The 26,158-nt window shown below is 42.1% G+C and overlaps 3 protein-coding genes across 3 annotated transcripts in view; 2 read left to right on the forward strand and 1 right to left on the reverse strand.

Annotated features, from left to right (window-relative positions):
• Positions 1 to 138: 138 nt before the first annotated feature.
• On the reverse strand, positions 139 to 5,440 carry MRPL47 (mitochondrial ribosomal protein L47). Its single transcript, XM_032697599.1, has 7 exons — positions 5,320 to 5,440; positions 4,467 to 4,612; positions 3,825 to 3,885; positions 2,982 to 3,078; positions 2,334 to 2,464; positions 865 to 960; positions 139 to 429 (listed from the first exon to the last, which is right to left on the reverse strand). The coding sequence occupies exons 1-7, from the start codon at positions 5,403 to 5,405 to the stop codon at positions 312 to 314; spliced, it is 735 nt and encodes a 244-aa protein (XP_032553490.1). The 5' UTR covers positions 5,406 to 5,440; the 3' UTR covers positions 139 to 311.
• A 147-nt stretch (positions 5,441 to 5,587) lies between these two features.
• On the forward strand, positions 5,588 to 9,884 carry NDUFB5 (NADH:ubiquinone oxidoreductase subunit B5). The gene is made up of 6 exons (XM_032698289.1): positions 5,588 to 5,730; positions 6,205 to 6,293; positions 7,173 to 7,239; positions 8,008 to 8,069; positions 8,953 to 9,059; positions 9,638 to 9,884. Exons 1-6 carry the CDS (start codon positions 5,607 to 5,609, stop codon positions 9,756 to 9,758), a joined length of 570 nt encoding a protein of 189 aa, XP_032554180.1. The 5' UTR covers positions 5,588 to 5,606; the 3' UTR covers positions 9,759 to 9,884.
• Positions 9,885 to 12,948: 3,064 nt separating this feature from the next.
• Positions 12,949 to 26,158, forward strand: part of USP13 (ubiquitin specific peptidase 13) — a 52,703-nt gene continuing 39,493 nt past the window's right edge. The window contains exons 1-2 of the mRNA XM_032697855.1: positions 12,949 to 13,101; positions 22,373 to 22,498. Of these exons, the coding sequence (XP_032553746.1) occupies positions 12,949 to 13,101; positions 22,373 to 22,498 (279 nt within the window). The remainder of the gene's footprint in view (positions 13,102 to 22,372; positions 22,499 to 26,158) is intronic.

A 26,158-nucleotide genomic window follows, 5' to 3' on the forward strand; every position in this document is an offset into this window, starting at 1 on the left:
AAACACCATCCCTACGCTTCATACTGTCACCTGGCACTCTGCTGCTGCTCTTCACTGGTACTGGTGGATGTCTCACTCTTACAGCTGCTGGCTAACACATTTATCAGATGGTTCTAGAAACAAATGTTATGATTTCATTTAGGCACCAAAGCTGCTTTTTAATTCCAGATCACACGTTTATTTAAGTCAAATGTGGGATTAAAAAAAGAAGGAGGCTCTGGAATGCTCATGGAGTTGTTTGTGGTTGCAGAACATGTTTCATGTTCAGTCACAGACACCTGACCACTTGCTTGCAGGGCTCTTCCAGCGGGTTACTGGCTCTGAGACTTCAGGGCGAGGTGAGGGAACTTCCTTTCCAAGACCTTCTGCCTCGTCCTCTCCAGGTTTTGGCTTCTTGCCCTTTTCCGTAAGAATTTTTCAAGTCTGAGTCTAAAACAGAGAAGTGGGTGTTGTTAATTAATTTCCACACAGCTTGTGACCACCTTAATGTGCTCACCCCCCTAATCAGACAGAGGCTCTTGGCATTAACAGTTTTAGAATTCATTTGCTTTTGATAAGTAAAAAAGCTTACAAAGCAATTCTTTTTCCCTTCTGCTTCTGAATTCTACAGAAATTTCACCTCTGGCAGACCTTTGGTAGTCTGCATGTGAAGTTACTTTTACAGTGCAACTGCATAACCACCTCTCTTAGTAACTAAGGTGGGAAGAGAAAAAAGAAATGGAGCAATTTTAAAAAGCCTCATTTTCAGTCTACTAGCTGTAAAAACAACAAAAGATTACTACTATTTTTCCTTGTAAAGTGGAATAAGGAGGACTGAAGAACAGATCAGAAAATAACCTTCAATGTCAAAAAAAATCTTTTTACCTGATGAACTTATTCACAAAAGGTAAGTAATAGAATCTCTTCTTTTTGTGTCTTTCATTTAAGTGCCATGGTATTGGCCATTCCTTGTAACTGTACCTGTTGGGGACAGATAAAAGGGGTTACAGAATGTATACACTGTCTTCATTCTGGGATTCTACCAGTTTCTCTTGCTTTCGGTACAGTGATAAACTGGTCTGGTAGAGTGCAGAATTTGTGGGGGGGTATTTATTTCCAGCCCTTGCTGGCTTGGTTTGTAACTGCATCTCCTGTGTAGCTCAACCTCTTTCTGTACAGAGTAGTCTTGCTTTAAAAACTGTAGATGTTTGAATGCTGGGCCCAGTATAAACAGTCATTATTTGCAATTTTAGTTTAAAGTTACTCCTTCATAAGAAAACTTCCCAAAGCTGATGTGAACAAACAGTGTCCAAAGAGTTTTGTTTCTACTACCATTTTCTTTTAGGTGTTGGAGTGTCCTGTCAAGTGCAAGTCTTCCAGAACATAAGCCTTTCCCCCTAAATACAGACTCTTATTTCTGTTCAGGGTTCCTCTTGCACATGGGCTGCACAGATGGTTTGTGCAGACTTACCTACAGACTCCAGTACATCCAGAGAGTGTCAGACCTACTACTATGTGTATTCCAGAGTTTCTGCATGTGCTTAATGACCATTCCCTGTTCTCTGCCCCCTCCCTGCTTTAACTGGGGACTGGACTTAAAATACGTGGGCAGTGCCTTCTTTTTTGACAATGTTTCCAGGCAGAAAGAGGTTCACAGAAGCCTTATCCCCAGAGATGTAAATCTAGTGGTCAGTGCATTCAGTACTCTGCTCATTTACATTTAAGGGGGAAACAAGTGGATAATAACTGAAAAGTCACCATTATTGTAACATTTGATCTTGTGTTATCTACACTGTTACTGAAGAGCTGAACACTGTAATTAAGTGCTTCCAATGCCAATATGATGAGGGTGAAATTCTGGTAATGAAATAATAGGTCCTGCCAGAGCCTTCAGCATCATCACCTGAAATGACAGATTACTGAAAGTGTCTGGACAACAAATAATTCAAAAGTTAGAAGCTTCTACCTAACTTAAATATCAAGAGTAGTAGAGAATTCCAAACAGCTGTTTGTACTCTGTTGTCCCTGAATATGTGCATTTTGCATTGTAACTAGGAAAGTTTAGATGGTTCAACTTGATTCATTCATGTGTAACAGATTTCTGAGCACAGAAATCAAATTAGTTACATGGAACTAATTTTGTTATAATTACTGGTGAAGTTTGCCATTGAATTGTTTAGCAACAATTATAATCACATTAAAAAAAAAAAAAAAGCCAAAACTCAAGAAGCACTGGAAATACATTTGGTTCTATGCCATACATGGATTCTTCCCTGATTAGTTAAGGATTTTCTGGTAGAGACTCACCGCAAGAAAAATTCACGTATAGAAAAAAAAAAAGAAGTTTTCCATACCAGAAGGTGCGTCCCAAGAAGTCGTATCTCCACTCTCCAGGTACTGGCTTTTCATGGCCAGTTTGTAAAAGCCTCAAAGCAACTTCTCTTTCTTTCACAACCAAGTCTATATTTTTCATAGACTCTTCTACCTGGAAATGGTAAATAGTTTCAGGATGGCCAAACAAAAAACAATGCCAACAATTTAAAAATCTCAAATAAAGACCTAAGACAAAATTTAAAAGAAAAACAAAGGTAAAACACACTAGTGCTTTAAAAACCTCACTTGAGAACAGGACAGATATGAAATAACTGATGGTCTGATGTTTGTTTGAAGACCAGCTGGCTAATGCAGAAAGCTCTGAGGCAGGGGTGGGGAGGAGGCAGGGGAAGCAAGCAGAAGGTTTGCTGTATGTATTTCTGTCAGGTCATCTGTACTGGCTGTTTGTTATTTTAGTTTTCACTGTGGAGTCTGGTCCCAGCCCCAGTAATGCTCACTGGCTGATGAGAAAGCTGCTGTGACCAAAATATGACTTGAGCAGTGTTTGTGCATACACTAAAATCAGGAATAATGTAAAGAAAAGCTCTTTAACAAGTTTACAAACACTTCATCTTTCACTGAGCGATTTTACTTAAGAGTTGTATTTTTATGTAGCATGAACAAATTACCTTTTCTAACCGTTCTGGACTTGGCATAGGCTTGAGTTGTCGTTTTGCTTCTTGCTGCATAGTTAAAAGCATGTTTCTTTCTTTCAGCAGGACATACCTAGGTCAGAGAACACAGTAACTCAAAAACAACTTCTGGACACCTTAGCAGTTATTCACTTACTATCCTGTTGGATAGAGCACAGTAAAATCCCACCTCCTATACCTGCTGGCTTCATATGAAGAAGAAAAAAGGTACTGAGCAATTGGAGAAAGCCCAGTAGAGGTGGGGAGGGGAGGGCAGACACACAAGGAGAGGATGAGGGAGGCAGGTTTACTTAGCCTGGAATAAAGAAGGCTTAGTGTTGTCTTCCCCTACCTGGACAGAGCCAGATTCTTCTTACAGGCGCACAGCAAAAGGACAGAATGGAAAAAACTCTTCACAGTAATGATTAAGTGCTATTTTAGCCCTGGCACTGCCTGGAGTGGTGATACAACCTCCAGCCTCAGAGAACTGTCAAGATCAGAATAAACACAGACCTGAGCACCCTGATCTAACACAGTGTCTGACCCCACCAGAAGGCTCTTAAAACCAACTCTGTCCAATTCAAACAACCCAGAGGGTTCAGGCTCAGCATCTTCATACCAAACCTTTGTCCCAGACACAACTATCCCACAGCCAGCTGCAGCAGAGCTTCTGTGTTCCGAGCAGGGCCAGAACTGGGGCTGTTCCAAGCCTAAAGCAGGCTGGAGCCTGCAGAGCTGGGTGGCAGACTGAAGTCACTGGCTCATAAGTTCACCAGCCACATTTCAATAAAAAGTGCAGAGCTGCTTTGAAAGAAGGGAAGCTTCTTCACTAAAACTTACCAAAGTTTGTGCAAGTCTTCACTACTCTTGCCCCTCAGCTGCTTTATATTCCATGCATCCCCTGTAAAAAATAAAAATAAACAGAAACAAACCCCAATGATTTAGTAGAACAAAGTTCTCTTATTCTGAAAGAAAAAAAAAGTGTTTCTATTAGGCTTAGCTGAATCAACAGAACAAGGATCATTTTAAAGAAAATACTACTACTTGGAAAGCTATCCTTGGGGATATTCAGCTTTGCTTTAAATATACAAAATACACAAAAAAGGCAATTACACGTAGTGTTTATTGGTGTTTCCGAAAGCCTGGTAACAGGGAAAGCTGTAAGATGAATCTACATTGAATTACTTTTGTTCCATAGGACCATATATTTAATCAAAGAACATCTCTTCTGTGACACAGTCTCACTTCAGAACAAGGCAGAGGGTTTACAGCAAAACATTTTGCTGCCCAAGAGCTATTTGCTTTCACAAACACTGAGCACACACAAGCATAAAAATGCACAAACACATGTATGTATATATACATACAGAAAAATAAGTTTTATGTAGCTATGAATACTCTCTGATGCAAAAAAACAGGTCAGATTTCAGCTGAGCACAAGTGGCTCGAAGATCATTACCAGAAATGCTAAATATAACTCACCAGACTTGACGCTTTTTTCTCCCCAGTTTCCTGGATCATCAAAAAACTCCTCCAGACCCCTCCGAGACACAGTCGTGTGCAGGAACTTCACCTGATGGAGGGGTTCAGCTTTTGACAGGTTTTTGTGAAACAGGTTCAGCACCAACCTGCATAAAAATTAGAAGGAAAGCCACGTATGGTAAGAAAACTAACATTCAGCTGAAGGAGAATGTTTCTTTTATTCACAAAGGCACAGGATCTACAGACAGACCATGGGCTGGGGGGAAAAGACATGGGTTTGGTTATTCACAAAAATGTCATCTCTGTGTTTTCTCCTTTCCCTCGTCTCATCTAATTATGAACTTTCTATACTCAAGAGACAATAACAATTAAAAATTAAGGATTAACTCTGAGCTATGCTGTACAAGAATACACCAATGAATTGTCAGGGTTGGAAGGGACCTCTGGAGACCCACCCACTCCAAGCCACCTGCCCAGGCAGGGTCGCCTGGAGCAGGTGACACAGGAACACACCCAGGCGGGGTTGGAATGTCTCCAGAGAGGGAGACTCCATCACCTCCCTTGTGCCTTAATGGCAAAAGCCGTGAACACGCGGTAAAGCACAAAACCCCCGCGCTGGGAGCACGGGCACAAGTATTGCAGAACTGTGACAGGCACGGGGAATCCTTCACACTGCCCTCACACGATGCCTAAGGCCACACACCACCTTGCAGCGCTCAGGTTTGAGGAGCCAGGACAGACGGACACGAGGACACACGGACAACCTCCTCCCGCCAATGGCTCTCCATCCTCCCGGGAACCGCGCCCACCTCCCCGCAGTGCTCGAGCAGAGCCCCCCCGGCGCGGTGCGTACCCGGGAGGGCCCGGCCGAGCCCGGGGCAGCCGCAGCGCGGCCGTGAGGCGCCGGCCCAGCGATCCCACCACCGCGGCCGCCGCCATCGCCCCGCACCTCCCTCAGCGCCGGGAGCGCCGGGAACGAGCTGCCCTTTGCCAAGATGGCGCCTGCCCAGCTTCAACCCCGCCCTTAGGTATCACAGGGAGCACTGGGAGGGACCTGCCCTTTTCCAAGATGGCGGCGTCCCGGCTTCACCCCCCGGCGGGAAGTGGCGCCGCCGGCCCCGCCCCGTGCCAGTCCCAGCCATGGCGGCCATGAGCCGGCTGCTGAGGGCGGCCGCGGCCTGGACGGTGCGGCGGGCGGGCAGCACCGGGATCACCGGGAACACCGGGATCTCCGGGATCGCCCCCCGCCTCCCCGGCACCCTCGGTACAGCCTCGGTGGGGGAGCGGCGGGGCGGGTGTGCCGGGGGGGAGGTGACCTTGGGGAGCGGGCTAGAGGCCGCGGGGAGAGCCGAGGGCTAAACAGTTGCAGCGTGTTCCCGTTCCTATGAAAAACTGCCTTTTTTGGGGTAAAACACTGATGGAAATGGGCGGGAGGCTGACCTTCTTGACATGCTAATTGTCAATTTACTTGGCCCTGTAGGGAGACATTCAGTGGTTTACTTGTTGGGACTTACAAGTGGAAGTAGATCCATGTCTAAAGTTAGAAAAAAAATAGGTTCGTACTGGTAAAATAGGAAAATAGTCCAGATGAACAGTGATAAGCTCCAGAAAACCAGCTCGGAACAACTCAGCCACTGCTGTATAGTTGGTTTTTTCTTTCCTCACGTGTGTGTTTGACCTTGTCCTGGCATAATCACCGATGGGATACACAAACATAACACTTCGGTTCAATTTTCAGTTCCTGTGCGACACAGCAGCGACCATGGGAAGAGAATGTTTATTATCAAGGCAACAAAGTTTTATGATACTCGATTTCTGAACTTGTTGGTGAGTTAAAAACAAAGTTATTGCATTTGGTGTAAAACACTCCTTGAAAATGGTGTAAGAGTGTCTAAAATACAACTTTCTATACTGTTGATGTGACAGCATCTAAAATATGGTTGGCACTATTCAGACGAACAAGAATTGCAGGTCCTCTTTAAGAATTTTTTGTCACATGCTGTAAAATCAGGGGCAGATGAATTTAAAAGACTGGCTAAATATCAAGGGTTGGGATAGGTACTTAAATTACTGCTGTAATAGCATTCTTGAATTACATATCGGTGTTCATATATGCATAACCCATAATGCTTTCCACTCCATCCTCCTTTTTAAAACGTATTAGTTACTCTCCTGCAGGATTTGCCTTCAGTTACCTAAACCACTAACACCAGAGATGAGATTTAGGAAGACTGACCTGAATTTGACCCCTCAAAGCCAGGTTTTGGGTAAAGCCTATTATGACAGGTGACAGCCAATTTGATACAACCCCCTTCACGGCATCAGGCTTCCTTTATCTGCCTTGCACAGCCACCAGAGCTGGTGTTGGATTATTGCACTGGTGTCACTGCCTCATTTCAGGCATCCCAAGATGCTGAGGCAGCGTTCAGGGAAGTGTTGCTGTCCCTCCTGCAGGGACAGACCTTGCTGGGAGAGGGGAAAGCTGCACTGAACAGGCTCCTGGAACTGACACAGCATCACTCTTTGTGTGCTCTGGTTCATTAATTAACTCATTTCAAACAGCACTGTTTACGCACAGCATCCCTTTCTAACCTAACAATGCAAATCTAAGAATTACTAGCTGCTGCACCATTTTCAGACAAACCTCATCTAAATTTTGTCCGGGTTCTGAGTTTCCCATACTGTTTCTTTTTATCCCCTCTACAGAGATTCTACATATTCCTGACGGGAATACCAGCGGCACTGTTCATAACATATGTCAACATCTTCATTGGTGAGTGCTCTGTCATGGCTAAGCAAAGTACAATGTCAGAATTATTAAATGGGAACTCATCATGCTGGATAGAAAAAAAAGGGATCTTTTAAGGCTCTGTCTTTGGAAGACTATGAGATAGGCTTCACAGTTACAATAATATTGTGTAAGTGCATAGAAGATGTTACCAGTATATTTTCTTTAGTTGTTGCTTTAAAAAAAATATAATCCATCCTTTGACAGTCTTTCAAACATCAGTGAAGTTTAGTGAACACTTCTGTGTTCACATGAGGAGTCTGTATTACCTTGCTTTATGTACTACTTTAACAAGACAGCAACTGTCACCTTTAATCCAGCAAAGATGCCAAAATTCTGCTTGGCAATACGTGTGTTGAATCTATTGCTGTAATAATATGTGATTAATTTAATAAAGAAATTAGGAAAAATCCATGCTTTCATTTCCTGTACTTTACAGGGCATTTTTGTGGACTTGATACAAGTTGTTTCTTCTGTATAGCTGCTAATTTCACCCCTTTGGTGTGTGGCTTGTGTACACAAGTGGCATTTGTTGTGTCAGCTAAAGTCTGTGGGCTACAGCATGATCTGTACATGTAGTGTGATGTGTCTGGAAAAAATGGCAAGTCCAGTTAGAGCTCACATTGAGGGATTAATTACTCTCCGTGAGAAATAATGACCTAATGATCTTTTCCTAATGTGAAAGGCAGAATATAAGGTACTTTTGAAAAACAATCATAGGATTAAATATTCCTCCCTTCCTTTCCATGTCAGGTGAAGCTGAACTTGCAGAGATTCCCGAAGGTTATGTTCCAGAGTACTGGGAATACTACAAAGTGAGTGTAACATGTAAGAGAGTGGCATGTTACAAACAGCCTTTCTCTTGATGATACTTTTGGAGTAAACTTACTTTTTTTCAGCTTTATGGACCATGCTTATTGCTGTAGGAAATCTGTTTATTGACACAGATAGATGCAAATGCTCTGTAACTTTATGCTGGAGCTATATGCCGAGTATTCATAGCATGCATTTTTTGTCTTTGTTTCTTTTCTTCAACATCTTAAGAGTTTAAGGTGACATTTCTTTATTTTGTATTGTTTGCCAGCAAACAATATTTAAACAGTATTTAAAGTCCAATATCACACATGCTTTTGTATCTAGAATTGAAGATATTTATAGTCAGAAATTCAAGGTTGTGTTTAATTTCATTATGTTTTCTTAAAATTAGTCCCTGGCTTCTTGCTGCAAGCACTGTTTTGTTTCTGGTAGGAAGTAATTGAATTCAGCAATATGATTGTGACTATTTCAACTCATTTAGACTTTTGTTCCTAGTGAAATGCCCTCTATGTGGAAGCAAAAGTTTGAAATGTTACTATTTACAGTAGGGTTTGGGGTCCATTTCAGTGATTACAGTGGCAGTTTAAGGAACTTTACTTCAACAGAAAGAAAATAAATCGTGTCTTCCATTAACTTTTAATCTTGCTACAGAACAGCCATCTGCAGGTTATCTTGGTATTAAAAATGTCAAAAGAAATATGGCTTTTTAGAGTTCTGACCTCACAAATAGTTGTACATGTTTTTAACTTTACTATTATGGTTTGAATGGCAGCACTTATAACGTCTACAACATCTTTTCAGGACTGTGAATATACGAAATTATTCAGCCACGATGACATTTCTACTTGGAAAATGAATAATCTCTGCTTTTCTATTTTCCAGCACCCCATCAGTCGCTGGATCGCTCGTTACATCCTTGACCCCCCTGAGAAGGACTATGAGAAACAGATGGCTGTGCTTGACATGGAAGCGAAGAAAACTGAAATGAGGTACATTCTGTAGTTGATGGTTTTAAAATACTGATGCACACTCTAGTTGACTCTTTGATTTTGCTTAACATACTGAGCTGGATGCTGACATAAAGTGCTGTCCTATATCACCTGACCCTGAGTGCTGCTGCCAGGGTGGAAGTTACTGTATATGTTGTCTCTGCCCTTTCAGTATTAAGATTACCAGAACAATCCAAGGCAGTCTTGTAAAATAACAGGGGCTCTTCAAAACACTTGGTATTTATAAAGGTATAGCTCAGTCTTCCTGAGTCAGCAAGTGGACAGCTCTTCTTGCTCCTGCTAATGCTTTCAGCTAGACAAGAACTTAAGACAAAACTCCTGCAAGTATTTTTATTACTCCTTTGCAAAATAACTTGCTGAAAAAAAAATAAAATGGAAGGATATAATAGCTCGTGTTTTAGTTGAACCCTTCACATTTTGGTATTACCTGTGTTTGAGCAGTATTTATAAAGCACAGATGCTAAAGTCATTGCTAATGTCAGTAATGCCCTGATGTTAAACAATCAATACATCAATAAACTCCCTGTTGAGTGTGTCTATTGTTGGGTTTTTTTCAGGCTGATGGAGTTGGAGGCACGCAGACTGATGAGACACCGGGGAGATGGACCTTGGTATCATTATGAAACACCTGATAAGAACCTTGTTGACAATTCTATGAAATCCACACCTGACAATTAAACAATTTTAGGACAGTGTTCATGGTCTTAAATGCATACTGACAAATTGTGACTGAGCTATGGAATAGACATCCTGCTGTTTGCTGATGGAAATGAATAAAAATAAACAATGGTTGTGTTGATTCCAGTCACTTGAAAGAAAGTGTGTGGCAGTTAAGCTCAAATAGCTGTTAAAGTCAGCAAAAGTGCCTTATGTCAGTTGGCAGAAATTACTCCTTCAGAACATCAGTGATGTTCAGTGACCTAATATATGTGAAACAAGTTAGTAATACTAGTTTTCATTGTGTGATTTCTAGCATTTAAAGTTTTAAGTGAAAGGGAGAGGAAATGGTAAGGTTTTTTCTTCCTCAGTGCCTTGTGTCAGATAACTGGTGGAAGATGAACTAAGTAAGGAAAATACCTCCGTATCTTTGCATTATTAGGATTATATCTACCACTTTAGGCAAATACTTTTTCATTACTGAGGTTTTATTACCTCAGATAGCTCCTGTGTTTTCAGAAGGCAGAATTAAAACATAAGTGCTTGCCCAGACCTATGACTATCTATCTACACTGTCAGATGTGGGAGTAGAAAGCAAAGGAAGGGTTCTTGAACATTAAAAAGCAAGTAGTGCGTGTAAATTCATGTTTTAGTGATTTTCAGGGGATTTTATAAGTCTTTCATCTAACTCATGATATTCTATGTAAAACTTCTCAGAAGAAAGAAGGGTCTTGGTGGACAAATACTAAAATAAGTATTTTCCCAATAACTGCTGCATATCTAAGATTTTTAGCAATATATAAAGTTATTGATACTGTTGTTAGTGAGGTTGCTACTTTCTGTAGCAGGCTTAGTATGATGAAGAAGGGGAAAAAAGGAAACTGCTTGTTGAAGGTTGTTGTGGAAGGATTGCTGGATGGCTGAAGAGCAAGGATCGAGCCAGGGAGAATGGTATAGGCTGACATGAGTTAATGGCTTTTATGGGTCACCTTATCACTGCTGGGTGAACAGATACCATCTTCTGCTCTGTGATTACACACCTTTTAGTACATTGAAATCCAAGTCTTGACAGCAGAATTTCAAGATGAAAACTTCAAATTTTATACTCCCAACACTTTTCGTGCAAGCAGTGTTGGAGATGAAAAGGGTAAACCTTTCTGGTGTCATTTAGGATAACTCAAAGGCTTCTTTTGTGGGATGAATTTGAATTAAAAAAAGCAAACCGAAAGAGTTTATATCAAAACTCATGTGGAAATGTGCCATGCAACCTTCATTAACCAAGAACAAATTAAGAAAGACATAAGGTGAATAAGGCAAGTTGCACTTGGGACAGCTCCACACTTACCTGCCATGCATTTTCAGAACTGTACAGCTGGTTTTCTACACCACTTTTAACAATTCCATAGGGAGTATGGAGGGGTTTCCCTTTACCTGGCAGGCTTTTGCCACTAGAGGGATGTGTTTCCTCAGGTTCTACAGGCCATGGTACTGCTCTGGTTTTAAATCTCAGGAGTGATGGAAAGTGCCTCTTACAGTTTGTGACCCTAAATTGTCCGTATTCAAAAGCCCCACTTTTTAAAGGAGATAAGCCCAAGCCCTTTACTAACCCCTGATCATCTTGTGGTTTGAAACTTAAAAGATAAATTTCTTTACATTAAGTGACACTGCATGGACTATTTTAAGCAAAAACTGCCTCGTTTGCTGTTTCCTGGCAGGGCCAAACATTAGAAAGGCATTGATTTTGTATCAGTGCTTTGCTTGTCCTTTTTGTTTGAATCAATCTTTCAGGTTAGATGGCTCATATGTCTTATTGTGGCTCTCATTGTTTATAAATGCTGAGTTATTCATAAGGGAAGCCATTAAAAAAGCACAAAGTCTCCTCAGGTAAAATAAATCTGTCTGGCCCTGTATTAGTGTTTTTTATCCAGCATCCAAAGCGCTCACAAGTCTGATGTAATGTCTGTTCTCGGGTAAGTCTAAAATCATTCCATGAACATCACATTCTGCCCTCGGTGTTTCACGTTGTTCCCAACACTTCTAGAAAACTTCCTGAGATCAGAGTGCACTGCTCTGCTCACCCTCACAGCCTGCTGTGATAGGAACTTATTTTTCCATTCTGTTTTTAATTGAGATTTTCCTAGAACCACCTTTTGAAACTTCAAATTTTGAGGTAAAAGGTGGTTCTAGTGAAGGTCACATCACCTGCTTGGAAGTGATCGATGAATCCTTGGATATAATGTGGATGTGTGGAAGGTTATTCGCCTACATTACTCATCTTCATTTTAAATGGGCCTGTCATTTCATCAATGGTGCTGCTGCCAGGCACATGCAATAGTTATTGCTTGAAAAAAAAGTTATTTCAATATTTTTTCCTACAAAGTTAGTTCATTCTACTCCTCCTTCCCCTCACTATTCTTTTGAAGTGAAAAGCAGAGAGAAACAGCAAATGGCCCAAAAAAGGTCACTTTAAGCTGAAGGTACTGTCCCCCTAAAGACGTGAGGTCTGGGTTTGGTTGCTGGCACTGCCGCAGGAGTGGCATCCCAGGGCATCCCAGGCTGGGCATTCCTGCCCTGCATCCCACCACCTCGTTCCTCCACACCGACCTGCCCCGCTTGCCCTGCGACATCCGAGCCGTCAGCGCGGCCGTGGTGGGACCGCGACAGTCACCGGACACACGGGACACCTGCATCGCGGCACTGGGCAATTGTGGGCGAGGGACTGAGCGTTAAAATATACACAATGCATTTTTTACTATACCTATTTCATACAAAAAAAAATACAATATATATATAGTATTTAATTGCTTAAAAAATAAAGGAGTCTGTAGTAGAGTATTACCGGTCAAAGGGAAAACTGCTCCGCGCTATACAGGGAGACCAGAAGGCGAAGTCTCCGTCCTTCCCTCACGGGAACGAGGGTTTTCGAGGGTGAAACGCGGGGCCTCGGCGGGGAACCGGGCTGGGAATCCCGCCCCCGCCGCCCTGCCCGTCGCCCGCCCCCGCCGGGACCCCCGAGTGCCGCCGCCGCAGCTGGTGCCGCTCCCGCTGCCATTGGATTAAAAATAGCATCTTCCCTCCCCCTGCCCTCCCTCGGGCCCGGCTCCCGCCGCCGCCCTGCCCCGGGCCCGGCTGCCCTGCGCCTGCATCGCCCGCGCAGAGCGGCTCCGCAGGGCGGGCGGGCGGCAGGGAGGGAAGAAGGGAGGGAAGGAGGATGCAGCGGGCCGCGCTCTTCCGCGGCGGCGATGCGCAGATGGCCGCCGGGGACCTGGGCGAGCTGCTCGTCCCCTACATGCCCACGATCCGGGTGCCCAAGTCAGGGGACCGGGTCTACAAGACGGAGTGTGCCTTCTCCTACGACTCGCCCGTGAGTGCAGCGAACCACCCCCGGCTGCCTCCGCGCCCCCTCCCCGCTGCGCCCGCTCCGAGCGGCCCCTTCCCGCTTCCCGCCGCACCCCCGCTCCCGGGGCAGCCCCATCCCCGGGCCGCTTCCTCTCCCTGTGGCTTCAAAATCCCCCCGATCCCTTCCTCCACCTGCCGTGGCCCCCCTCGCCCTCCAGGTGCCTCCCCCCACGCTCGGGGGTCGCGGCCCGTGCCCCGCACTGCGCTGGAGCGGCGGGAGCGCTCCCCGCACATCCCCGGCTCCTTCGCAGCAGCGCGGCTCCTTCCTGCGTTTGTTTGTTTATCTTCCTCCTCAAGGCAGTCTCAAGTGGTTGCTTGGACACGGGGATTTTGTGGTTTTTGGGGAAACTTCCCTGTCTGATCTGCCTGTCCGGGTTTGCCCATCCCCGCGGAGCCCTGCTTTTGCTTTCACACCGAGGTAGATGAAACAGGGGCAGTAGCTGGCCTTCTTGGTTTATTTTGGCGAGCAGATGCCAACAGTTTTGCTTTCCTGCTGCCTCGGTGCTCATTCTCTTCAAAATCTTCAGAGAAAGCTTCCAACATAAAGGCTCATCCTGAAAATCGATGCGAAAGTTCCCCTGAAACACTTTCTCCCCCACGGTTTCAGTTACGTCACTGAACTTCAATGAACTTGCAGTGTTTCCCCACTAGCTTGGTTAGTTTGCTGTTAGATGAATGCTTCGTGTGCAGCAAACTTTCTGTGGTGTTGTTTTTATGATGTCTTGCAAATCATCCACCAGCTCTGCAAATTGCATGTGTTCAGTGGCAGGTTTGGGGCCTGACTCATTTTTAACTTCACTGGTAATACTGGAAGTCTTTGTAAATAGGCAATGCTTTGTGAGGAACAGGTGCTTAGAAATTACACTTTTTTTAAACTGAGCTGAAGTTTTAATAAAAGTTGCTTCTCCACATGAAGCTGAGTTTTCCCAAAGGTGATCAGCAGTACATATTGATGTTAATGCCAATGGCAGCAATCAAAAGGAAGCTCAGGGTTTACATTACAGAATATTAAATGGAAGATACATTTCAGATGGATTTTTGGAATCCTTTATCTGCTTCTTTTCAATAATTCCCTCTCTCTTTGATAAATCCTTCTAATACAGAAAATCAAACTTGGTTTTAAAGGTGACTCAGCTGTCTGGTGTTCATCATGTCTTGTTGAACAGAGGTTATTTTTACCCACACTCTTCAGATCTCAAGTGTCACCCAGCAGCCCTGACTGTACTGGAGGCGGCTGATTAGAACTGCCAAATCAGACCCTACCGCAGAGGCGATAATTGCATTATATACTTAAGAAGGTTTTGGCGGGGGAAAATCAATATACCACAATCTTTCCTTCAAATTTTTGCTTGGGCGAGCACATGGTTGATGTTTTTAGTAACACTTTCAGACTTCTTCGAAGTTATGGTTTATAAAAAATTTCTGTTAACAAGTAGGAAGGGATATTAAATACTGTCACAGATTAAAAACCAATCAATCACCACCCCTCCAACAAACCTCAAGTAAGCACAGCAAAAGCATTTTATATATTTGAACAAAGCATAAAACATTTGAGCAGAACTTAACAGAAACTGGGGATAAAAGCAGGAGTTGAAATCAGCATGAGTGATTTCTTTGTTTTGTTTTGTTTTTTTCCCAATACTCAGTAATATTTCATCCTTTTGACTTTGTTGGAAAGAGATTTCAAATTTTGGAAAATGCTGCCCTCCAATGTAAAAACTTTTCATTTAAATTGTGTTATGGGCATTCACTGGGCAAAAGGCTTGGCTGAACATATGCAGTACCAGCAAAAATAAAAATAAAAGTAGTGCCAGTTTTTATTGTTTCCCACGGCTTTTCAGCCCATACCACTCCTCACCTTAGCTGAGCAAAAGGCTTGTCGCAGATTTTATTTTTAATTCCCTATAATCTAAGAGATACCTGGATATTGTTTCTGGGACCGCGTTTCTAAGGGGCAAATGTAATGTGTGCTTTCAAGGGTAAAACGCTGTCATTTACAAATGGAAAACAGCAAAGCTGTGTTTTTACAGTTTTCCATTCAGAAGGAAAGTGAAGGGATACAGACAGGCTGGTGCTTGGCTAAAGGGAGATGTTTATGTTTTGTATTAGGTTGTTTTTGTGACTTATTTTCTTAGGTTACCACCTGAGTGAACCTCTTCCTGTTGAGGTTACTGCCTCTTTTTGAAAAAGATACACTGTTTGTTTGTTAGCTTTGTTATAATGTTAAAGCAGATGATCAGTGTTAAAAAACATGCTCTTGATTTTGTTGGCCATGCTAAAATCCCAGATTGCATTTTTGATGGAGGAGGTGTTTTCTTCTGTAACAATATTTCTCAGTATTTCCTCACATCTTCTCATTTTGCCATTTAAAATATGCTCCTCATTACAGTTTAACTTTACCACGTCTCTGTTTGGAGTCAGCTCAATGCAAAATGTTTTGTTCTGTCACTTTTTTTCCCAGTGCAAGATCTAATTTCAGTAGTTTATTTTTTTTTCCCTTATCCCCCTTTCTTCTTCTCCAAAGAAGAGAATTTTCAGAGTGTTTGTATGTGTTACAGTGACATACCCAGTAATGTAGCAATTCTATACTCAAGTTTCTTTAGCCATACTAATTGTGTATTATTACTTTTCATGTAAGGATGTGCTGTGATCTTTAAAATACACTGAAAACCATCAAACCTGTGAGTATTAGGGTACAAAGTATGGTGATGATGATGATGATGAAAGATTCAGCAGCAATTTTGAAAGGACCAAGCAAAGTGGAAAGGTCAAAATCAGAGCTGTTCCTGTCAGGGGGTGCCAAGGAAAATGAGGTGCTGGGTGTGAATAGCTCCATCTTCTACTTCCAACTGTGCAAAGCAAGACCTGGCTTTTGCAGCCCTGTTTGTCACCCTGTCAGTTGTCTTGTTGTCTGGATTTGAGTAGTACAGTGTCACTGAAGATCCATGTTCCAGTGGATGTAGGCAGCTTCTGTGTTCTCAGAATTGGTCAATGTTCCCTTTCCATGAGTTTAAAATCTTAATTCCTTGGGTGAAGATCTGAGAACAATGGCACCTTTGTGCTAGAGTGACAGTCATTAGTTGGGAGAGTTCAGAAGTGTGAGCTAGGAGAGGTACAAGTGGATATTCAGTGTATTTTTTCCACATGGATTAACTGTAGTATGGTGCTCTTTTCAGAAAGGTGGTATTGTTAGAAATACCACTAAACAGATGAGGAATTCATGTCCTTAGATTTGGCCTACTTTCAACAGATCATAGTAGGGTTGGTTCCCAGGAAAGTTGGCAGAAACAGGAGGCAAATTTCTGTGCACTCAAGAGCCCTAGTGACACTTTTTAGTTTGCTTGTCTCATAAGATGAGAAAATATGCCTTTTTATGACTTAAATTTAAATTATTTTTCTATAGATTTTTTTGGTGTCTTCTAGGAAAACTGTGTTTCTGTGATGGGGACTCTTACTCCAGTTAGCTGTTCTTTTATACAGGAATTGAGGAGGGAAGGCAGGCTGCTGATGAAACACAAGCCTGGCCTAGTGTTGATTGTTGCTTCCTCCAGTGAGTGGCCCAGCAGCTCTGGGAGCCAACTGCTTCCCTGCAATTTGGCTGATGAAGTCCTGTACCTCTAATTTTTCAGATTTGAGGTGCAGTCCTCCCTGCTGGTGACTTTTTCCCTGTCTCTGCCACTGTGATGTAGGTTTCTTCTCTCCTATTGTGTCCACTGTGACTTCTCTTCCTCTTTTGATGGATGAGCCTGACTTTGTGTTCAGTAGAATGCAGGAGGTAAATTATGTAACCTTTTGTCTTACTATTATTTCTATAGAAGTGTAGTACTCATCTGTGGAAATCCCACCTTTTAATGGGATCCTGGTTTCAAAGACCTCTGGTCATGTTAGATCAGACCCATCTGAGGGAGAGGCAACAGCTGGAAAAGGGATACAAATGGGAGTGTAAGAAAGGCTTATGTGTATAGCTGTGGAAGTTGTACATGGATGTGCTCTGAAACCTTCCCCATGAAGGGCACTGGTTACAACCCCGAGTCCCACATGGGGACAGGACCAAGCAGTCTGGTTTTGTAGAGAGCAGGACTGTGTTTGTTTGAGCAGCTGAAAGCTTGGCTTTACTCCGCTGGAAAACCTTGCTGCTGACAACAGCTTCCTTTGTGAATCTTGCTGACTTCATTTTTGTGGCTCAGGAACTCTGTAATGGTTATGTTGGGACAATTCCCAAAGGCTAAACTGTGCTGATGCTCTGCCATTTGTTATACAGTACAGTTGAGACTGAAATCCTTGAGAGTCTGGAGTGTGTAATGGGCATGTAAAACTTTCTAGAAATAAGCAGCTCCTATCTGGCTGTTCCTTTGGTCAATATTCCTTGAAGAAAATCAGGTCACTGTGGCCATTGTCTGTGAGGGGTAGGCTGGTATCTTGTTTCTCTTGATGGAATGCTGCTTTGGAGAGCAAACAATGTGTATTTGCATTGTGCTTTTCCTCAGGATTGATTTAAATTTGGATCTTACTAGCTTTTTCCTCTGTAAGTGTGACTGACAATGCTGTTATCTGGAGTGATGATGGACTGGATTATTTTGGATAGAAGAGAGACTTTGACTGTAAGGTACCTGGAGTATCAGATGATAAATGCAGAGATGCAGATGAATGGACAATGCTGGAGCTCTGCTATGGAACCATAAGTTTTCCTCTCAATGCTTCTTCCCAGATTTTCTGTTCTGGAAGCACAGCACTGTCTTTGTGACCAACAGAACCATGGAGCCAGGGCTCTGCAAAAACCAAAACCATCAAGCTCCCTAAATCTAAGCTGCAATGGAAGCGTTACAGGTGGTGCTCCTTGAGCTACAGTACTGGGCTTGAGCTCAGCAGGCAGCCGTGGTGGGTCTGAGACACCTCTGTCAGTGGCCCTCACAATCTGCAACCTGGATAATCTGTGATCTTCCAAACAGTGATGATTGATGGGTGGAACTTCTGTATTCCTAATTGCAGCTTAGAAGTGCTCCTGACCTAGCATTAGTTTTTGCCATTGTATTTGCTCACTTATCGTGAAGTGACTGTGGCTTGTCCAGGATACTGTTCCAGAATTATCTATGTCCTGCTCTGGAGTTCTCCTGTGACTTACACATGTGAATGAATAGTCAATCCACCTCTTGGAATGGTGGTTTGGTTTCACTTTAGTGACTGACTGCCCCACGCAGCCTTTTTCTTCCCAGGAACATTTTAAGTGCTGTATTGGATTGGCCTTGATCGTGTGCCCATCTAGACTCTACAACAGAGATACCAGATATCTTTGTTAAGCAGCTATGAAATAATCTGCTCATAGGAGAATATTCAGGCTGTTCAGTGCTTTTGTAAAGGAAGGGCAGGGAAATGATTTCTTTTGCACTTGAAGCTAACAGTCCATTATTAGAAGCTCTGTAATAGATTTCCTTCTCCTAGATCATTTGTCCTTTCTTTCTCTGCCCCGCCCAGCTCTTCTTTTCCCATATCTCTCATCTTCCACCAGTTCCAGTAGTACATGGCTCCTCTTCACTGTTTGTATATATTTTCACATCATTGTTTCTGTACATCTGTGTTGTTCCATTCCTGTTTTTGATTCTGTTGCTTCTCCCTCTCCTCCTCTTTACCAGATGCCCAGTTTTTCTTATTATTCATTTTCTTCTTTCCTTTTGTCACCATTACTCTGATACATATCTTAGCAAGTTTTGCCATTGTTCTAGAGGATCTAAAGCAAACACTGTGTAGCAGACACTGTGCCCAAGTCTGTAACTGTTTGCTGTGTTAGTAGATCACCACAGCCTTTGTGTTTTTATAAATTCATTGTTGTCTGAGCCACCTCAGGAGCTGAAATTGCTAAATGCTAGATTTCCCTGAGGGGTCTAAATGATTTGGGGGCGTTGGTAATGGAATAAGAGGTCATTAGTTCAAATCCTGATCAGTTTAGTAGCATTTGCAAGCTGTTAGTGCCTGGTGCCATGAGCAGTGTGAAGTGACAGGGTGATCTCTGTGTCCTCATGGACTGGCATTTGTGTTTCCAGACCTCTCACCCATCAGCTTCCTTGCTCTGTTTTTGAGGCCTGAGAGGGAATAACTGGTGCATTTTTGCTCTCTTTCCCTGTGGATTCTCTATCTCTGTCCCTCCTTAAAACATGAATTGTTATCTAAATAAATAAGAGCAGCTTTTTTTTTTTTTTTTAAATACTTTTCTCTCTGGTGTGGACTGTGTGTCTCCCTCTCTCTCAATAAAATACTGTGACCATCTTAGCAGCAAAGAACAGGAAGAAATAAAGCGAAGAGCAATCACTTTTCCTTCTGCTTAGAAGGGGAGAAGACTGGCCTGCTCATGAGTGCCCTTCTGGGTAGCGATGAAGGGCTGAGCACGTACAAGCTTCAGCCCCAACAGTGTCTTTAGATTGGAGTAATAAGGGAAGGCAATGTTTGTACTTTATCCTAAACTTCACACTGCGTGTCCACTTCATGCTCAAGCAAGAGTGAGGGGGGAAGAATATCCAGCTGAAGTTCCTGGGTTTGTCTGTCAGGACAATTTATATTTTTCTGGTTTAAAATAGTGTCTTCAGTACTTTAGATATGCTGCCTTCCTCCAGCATAAAATTTCATGCGTATTTAAAATGAATGTCAAATACAAAGATTTACATGCCACAGCCTGTGTAAAATATCATTCCTTCCAGAACTGGTTGTGTGTTCAGTAGGGTTAAATTAATCAGCACAAAGTTTGTCTTAGATCTGAGTTGAGTTTTTTTGGAGCAGCAAACGGCAGCCTAATCCTTTGTACAGCCGTCTACAGAGGTGCCTTTTTCACACGGGCCCCTGTTTTGCTGTGACCTTTTAGGCTTTTGGACAGTCTGTCCACTTCTTTCTATGTTGTGTGAGAGAACACTGCCTGTGTTCTCCAGTAGAAATCACTGTTTTGTTAGTAACCACAACCAGCTTACTCAGACTCTACATTTAGCTCATATATTCAAAGTGTCAGATTGTCACAGGCTACTTCTCAGAAAAGGTTCAGTGGTCTCTTGGATTCCCTCCAGAAAAAGAGAGACTGGTCTCCGAGAAAACAAAACTTTAAACAAAGTTCCTGAGACCCTAGAGTGACAACACTATATATTTTTATTTAGACTGGGTACCTATAGTATCCTCTTGTAGAGGATGCATCCATGGCTTTCTTAGAGGAGATAATGCAAAAGGATTTGGAATACAGGATAGAAGAGCAGACAGCAAAAGTATAGTGGGCCTTAAGGTAGATAAATCTGTGAAAGAGTAGCGGAAATTAAAATAAAGGTAATACATTTTAAATACAATTGTATTTGGGCAATATTTTGAATACCAGATTTGGAGTTTACTTTTAACAACTTTATTACTTTTGAGCGCAATTGTAGCTATCAGCCCTGTTCTCAAGGCTGTGAATATTTTTAATTCAAATTAAAAATAGCTGTGGGGGTTTTTTTATGTAGAATGTCGGGGGTTATGTGGATCAGAAATGAGATGGCTAAATAGTTTCATCTGCAAATGTAATCATTGTGATATGGAATAACGACTTCATGGTGTATGTTAAGTGTGAATGGCAGATGGGCTAAACCCTTGCTTCAGATTGCATATTTTAATTCTGGAATGCTCGAGGCAATTCTTGACCTTTAGAAGTAGGTAAAGCAACAGCTCTGTAGTTCATTACATGTTCACCTCTCAGTTAAATCTGAAAAGCTGAAGTTTGTATGTGTTGGTTCCCATTAAGAAAAGTGGAAGAAATGAGTATTTTCTAAGGTCTTGGGGTGCAACATCATTCTCTGGTCTTTCTTCATGTTTTGCTCCTCAGCTTCATGGCTCTGCTGGATGCTTTGGAAATACCAGTATTTATTGTAGTCTGAGGCAGTTCTTCAGTTCTGGCTTTAGTTGTATTGATAGAAAGGAACATGTTTGAAAGAGTAGCTTACAGGTATGGGTGGTGTAGGTAAGCTGGAAGTTTGGATTCCTTCAAGTCCTACAGAAATACTCAGTTCCAGTCTTTGAAGCAGGCTGGGGAGAATTATCTGGGTTTAGAGTGTCACATTCAAGCTTGGTTTAAACTTGTGTGGCACGATCAGATGGTATCCTGTCCAAGTAGTTGTTGCTGTAACAATTTTCAATACATATTTATATACTTGTCTGCATCTAACATGACTTTTTTCTGGAGATAATTATCCTTACTTATATAATTTTTTAAAAAAAATTTCCTTCTAAGGTGCCCATGGATGAGTTTAGTTCGTATTGTTCTTTGGGGAATTTAATATGAGATGTTCTGTACTGTCCAACAGTACAAACATGCTCACAATAGAAGGAAGGTCACAGAGCTTCTGAAAGGCTCAATCTTTGTTATGCACCACCTATTCAAAACAATGCATGTTAGAGGGCTTGAAAAAATTGATCCAACACCAATGAGCAGATGACTGAAAGTTCTCCTGGCAGCCTGATACAGAAGAGGTCTTGGAGTGGTGTTAAAACTGAGAGAGGCCCTGGTAACAGCTAGCATCAACACTCAGCTTTTGGGAGAACAAAAAGCTGTGGGACTTCTGCCAGATTATGTTACTGAAATGTCAACATTTGTGATCAGTACCAGGAGTATATATCTTTATATTTCCTTTGTAGTGCCCTTGTGTTCATGCTCTCTAGTTGCATGCATGGAGAGAATCCCTGTACACAAAACACTTGCCAATTTTTTGTTAGCCAGTTTTAAAAGCTGTGAGGTCACTCGAGATCTGTTTTCCTCAGACAGCCTGAATCCCTGGACCATCGCCTCTGCTGTTCTTCTGATTTGGAATGATATTTTTGCAATCAAATAGCAAAAAAAAGTTCTACCATTTCAGACAAATGTCTGTGCTTCATTATTTCTATGCTTTACAAATTTCTGTGCCTACAAATCTCTGTGGATTTGACACTCAAGTGGAATTTTTCAAGACTAACTTCTAGACCTTCAATTCGGACAATCACTAATCTGTGGTTGTAACCCATTTCAAAGGGTTTCTGTAGGCTATGGAATGATGTGATATGATATGTGATATGATGTGGAAGTGTCTTAGAGGACTGATAATGTAAACACCATGATGTGCTACAAAAGCCGTATTTTAAGTCCTTGTGTGATAGCAGAAAAGGGTCTGCAATTCTTTGGGGGTTTTTAGTGCATACTGAGTCCTTTCTGTCCTGTTCAGTTCCTTCTATGTTGTAACTGTTTGTGTCATTCCTTTTAGGATTCAGAAGGAGGTCTCTATGTGTGCATGAACACATATCTGGGATTTGGAAGGGAACACATTGAGAGGCATTACCGGAAAACAGGACAGTGTGTGTATTTGCATCTGAAACGCCATGTGATAGAGGTGAGACTTGTGGCTTCCGAGCTAACTACCCAGCAGTTCTTGGTCTCTTGTGCTCCTTTGGGTGATGCATTTCAGACACAGACCAAATCCTGAATGGCAGAAATGAACACGTTCAGATTTGGGGCTGGATGTCAAATTCAGGTGTTTGGATCCCAGCCAATCCTATAACTTCAGTTCTGATATGAATCAAAAGCCCTACAGTGTCAGATCTTAAAGGCAGCTTGTTCCTGACTTCCACTGATCTTTTTCACTGCTTGTTTCTGCATATCACATACATATTGTCTGCATATTATATTCATACTGTAGGTAGCTAAATACTTTTCTGAAACCTACCTTTGAAGTCTAGAATTACTGGGTTTGGTTCAGATCTGACTGGAAGCTTCTTTCTTAAAAGATCTACTTTTTGTATGATGTTTCATCTCAGGGTGACAGGACTTCTTTTCATCTTAAAACTCCTGTACAGCTAAATCCTGACCTGGTCTGGGATCTTAAGTTTAGCTTGAGTTAATGCTGGATTCTAGAGACAACACGCTGCTCCTCCTTTAGTCTACCCCACACACATGGGTGGGTACATACAAACTTGGTGTTCTCTGTTCTTCCATACTATCACTGCATATCAACAGCAACTTAAAACCTTTGCTTCATGGCATCTGTTTGTGTGTGGTTTGTCTGACATCTTTAAAGGACTGTTAATGACTTCTGACCTGAGCTATATGGAAAGCCCTGAGTTTGCTTATGGTCACTCTCCCATAAGCTCTACCTCTATTGGCAAGTTAGAGGGCTTAAAATAGCTGCTTGGAGTGGGTTAGAATATTTGTTTCTCATTCTACAGCAATGTTTCCCCTGGGTGATGAAGGCCCTGAGTTACCTAAAGTGCCCAGACCATTTATCTTATTTCCAGTAGATGACTGTTCGTATTTTATTAGAATAACAGGGAGATCTTCCAGGTTGAGATTGTTAATAATGTTTGTTATACTTAAGAATTGCATTTCCTTGTAAGGGTGGTACCAACATTTTACTTCACACTGTTAACTGAGTTTTTGGACAGCCTAGTCTAGTTTTAGCAACAGTTGTTCTGACTGACTTTAACACTTCTGAAAGATGCTATCTAGAGACAGGTGGGCAGAAATCCTGTCAGCTTTCCTACTACATAATTTCCTTCCAGTATGTTAGGGCAAACTGGGATTAAAATTAGGCCTCAAAAATTCCTTTCCTGATAAAGATTAGGCTGAAGAACTCCAAAATGGAGAAAAATATCCCAGCATTTGTTTGGTGTTGCGTACCCCTTCTGTTGAACTAGTTCAGTGGTTCCTGTTTTTCTCCTTGTGAATCATGATGTGGCAGAGGGGCTGGCTCTGTGTTTGAAGGTGGCAATGCACTGGTGCTCTGGGTCATGTGCTAGGAAACAGGGTTTGACTATACAGTGCAGGTGAAGATTGCATCATCTGATAGGGCTCATAGCCAGGATTCCTCATATATTAGCTGTGGATTTTTTTTTACCATGGCTGTTTGCTTCTTAAGTGCTATCCTTTCCTTTGAGCAACATCAGGCCTTCACTGGAGCGGTTTTATGAAGTGTCTGGCACATGCTGCATTGTGGTTTGGGTTTTTTAAGCCAAGATTTTGATGGTGTGGGATACAGTAAAGCCAAAGGCATTGGATATGGTATGTTAAGACTCTTTTGGTGAGGCTGCTATTCTTGCCTGTGGTTCCCTTGGCATAATCCTTGTAGAATGCACTGCATTGCTGCAGAAATCCCAGTTTGCTTCCGAAGATGTTTGGAATAAGTATCAGTTGGGAATCTTGTCACAGTTCAATTAGAAAATAAGGTCACATCTTCAGCCTGTTGGCTTAAGTAGAGCTGGGGTATCTACCAGTGGCAGATCAGCAACAGAGGCAGCTGCTGAATCATCAGAAATGTGCACAAGATGCAAGTTGTGGAGCACCCTCTGGTAAAATTCTTAGCTAAATAAAGAAAATTCATTTTTTTTTCCCCGCAGAATTTCAGTTTTCAGAATTTCTCAGTAAGCCACTTTCCTGTAGTCTATGGCTTGAATACAGCTGACTGAGTACTATTCAGTTCCAGGCACAGCTTTATCTTGGTGCTGTAGTGATACCTCAGCCCTGTTGAAAACACTGGGAGAGAAGCATGAAGGTTCCTACAGTGATGGCTTCCTGGATGTTATTCAGGGATGGCAGTGTTATAAAAAATGGACACTGGTGCAGTTCAAGGGAATGCAGAACAGGCTGTGCTGTCACCTTGTCCAAGAAGCATCACAAATGGAATTTAATGCCACTGCTTATGCCTCCTGTGCCCTCCCATTCACTGGGTGTGTTACATCTGTTAGAAACCAAAGTGGTTTTGTGAGTGGGGAATGTTTTCAGTGATTTCTGACAGGTGGAGAAACAAGGTAAAACTGTCAGGTTGTGGGCTTTTCAGTATGCAAATTCCGATGTGTTTGGCAGTTTGGAAAATCAAACTGAAATAATTTCCAGCCTAAATTAAATATGAACACTCCATGTGAATTCTTTCTCTTTGAAATCTCTAGTCTTAATGACTTTCACAATACCCTACTTGATGACATAAGAATTCAGTTGGAGCTTCCTAGTATTGCAAACAACAATCCTTGGGGTATGTTTAATTTATTCATAATGTATTTGTAACTGTTGTTTCTTGCTGCTACTCTTTTAAAAGAGATTTGGATTCCTGGCTACTTCCTTTCCACTTGTTAAATTCCAGTAGTATTAAGGAAAGAAATGTTCTGCCTGTTATTTTCACTCGATTGAAGGATTTTTTTATTTTTATTTTAAATGCTGCAGTTGCAACCCTGACTCCTTTTCCCTAGAGCTTTTATATGTGGATAATGGATTCTGTTCTTAAATGCAGCCAAGGGGCGTTTGTTGGCATCTGCTCTTTCTAAGAATGGAAAATTTTCCTATGATGTATAAGACCTCACTGATGATTCAAGCAATTTGCTCAGGCCAAAGCTTTATTTACATGGTGAAGGGAACCACCCAAAATATGTGACCCTTTTGCCTGTGAAGGAGCAGAGGTGAACATGAACCTTCCCTAGGCTGACAGGTTCTTGGCTGGTTTCTCTCCACCTGTTGTATCCCAGTATTATTATTAAAAAAAAAAAAAAAAGTTGCCTGACAACCCTGCCAGTTACACTAATATTACACACTGCATAATGCATCATGTTGGCATCACATAGCCACAGAGGCTTATTTGATGTAATTTGATTTATTTAATGGTACCATTTAATAAACAGCGTAAGAAGCAAGTGCATTAACTTTGACATTTCCTCAGCTACTACTGTTTTCCATAGTAGTTTGAAGTATACTGAACTGGAAAAGTAGTGGTTGAAACTGAATCTCACTTGGAAGTTGCTGTTCTCTGCTGTGGAGCTTGAATTAAAAAAATACAATAAAATCCCAATAAACAATTGCTTGGGTGTTATCAAGTTTCCTCCATTCATAAAGAAAACATGGTGGTATTTTGGATTCATCTTGATGGAAGCAGACATGGATCCTGATGAAAAGAGCATTTTTTTCTGGGAAGAAGAAAATTAAGTGAACTAATGCATTACATTGAAGTGGTCCTACTGGAATTGGTTATGAAGGGTTGAGTCTGTTATGTGCATAATAGCCTTTTCTTCTC

The sequence above is a fragment of the Chiroxiphia lanceolata genome, chromosome 10, assembly GCF_009829145.1.
Source record: "Chiroxiphia lanceolata isolate bChiLan1 chromosome 10, bChiLan1.pri, whole genome shotgun sequence".
In the NCBI taxonomy this organism is placed as follows: domain Eukaryota; kingdom Metazoa; phylum Chordata; class Aves; order Passeriformes; family Pipridae; genus Chiroxiphia; species Chiroxiphia lanceolata.

What these genes read in the sequence shown, in the direction of transcription:
- MRPL47 (XM_032697599.1), bottom strand. Translation starts at nt 5,405, where the DNA reads ATGGCGGCGGCCGCGGTGGTGGGATCGCTGGGCCGGCGCCTCACGGCC. An exon ending in GAAGACTTGCACAAACTTTG is followed by an intron (nt 3,079 to 3,824) that starts GTAAGTTTTAGT and finishes TCTCTGACCTAG; the next exon opens with GTATGTCCTGCTGAAAGAAA. An exon ending in TTTGTGAATAAGTTCATCAG is followed by an intron (nt 430 to 864) that starts GTAAAAAGATTT and finishes TCTCTGTTTTAG; the next exon opens with ACTCAGACTTGAAAAATTCT.
- NDUFB5 (XM_032698289.1), top strand. Translation starts at nt 5,607, where the DNA reads ATGGCGGCCATGAGCCGGCTGCTGAGGGCGGCCGCGGCCTGGACGGTG. An exon ending in AGTACTGGGAATACTACAAA is followed by an intron (nt 8,070 to 8,952) that starts GTGAGTGTAACA and finishes TCTATTTTCCAG; the next exon opens with CACCCCATCAGTCGCTGGAT. An exon ending in GCGAAGAAAACTGAAATGAG is followed by an intron (nt 9,060 to 9,637) that starts GTACATTCTGTA and finishes GGTTTTTTTCAG; the next exon opens with GCTGATGGAGTTGGAGGCAC.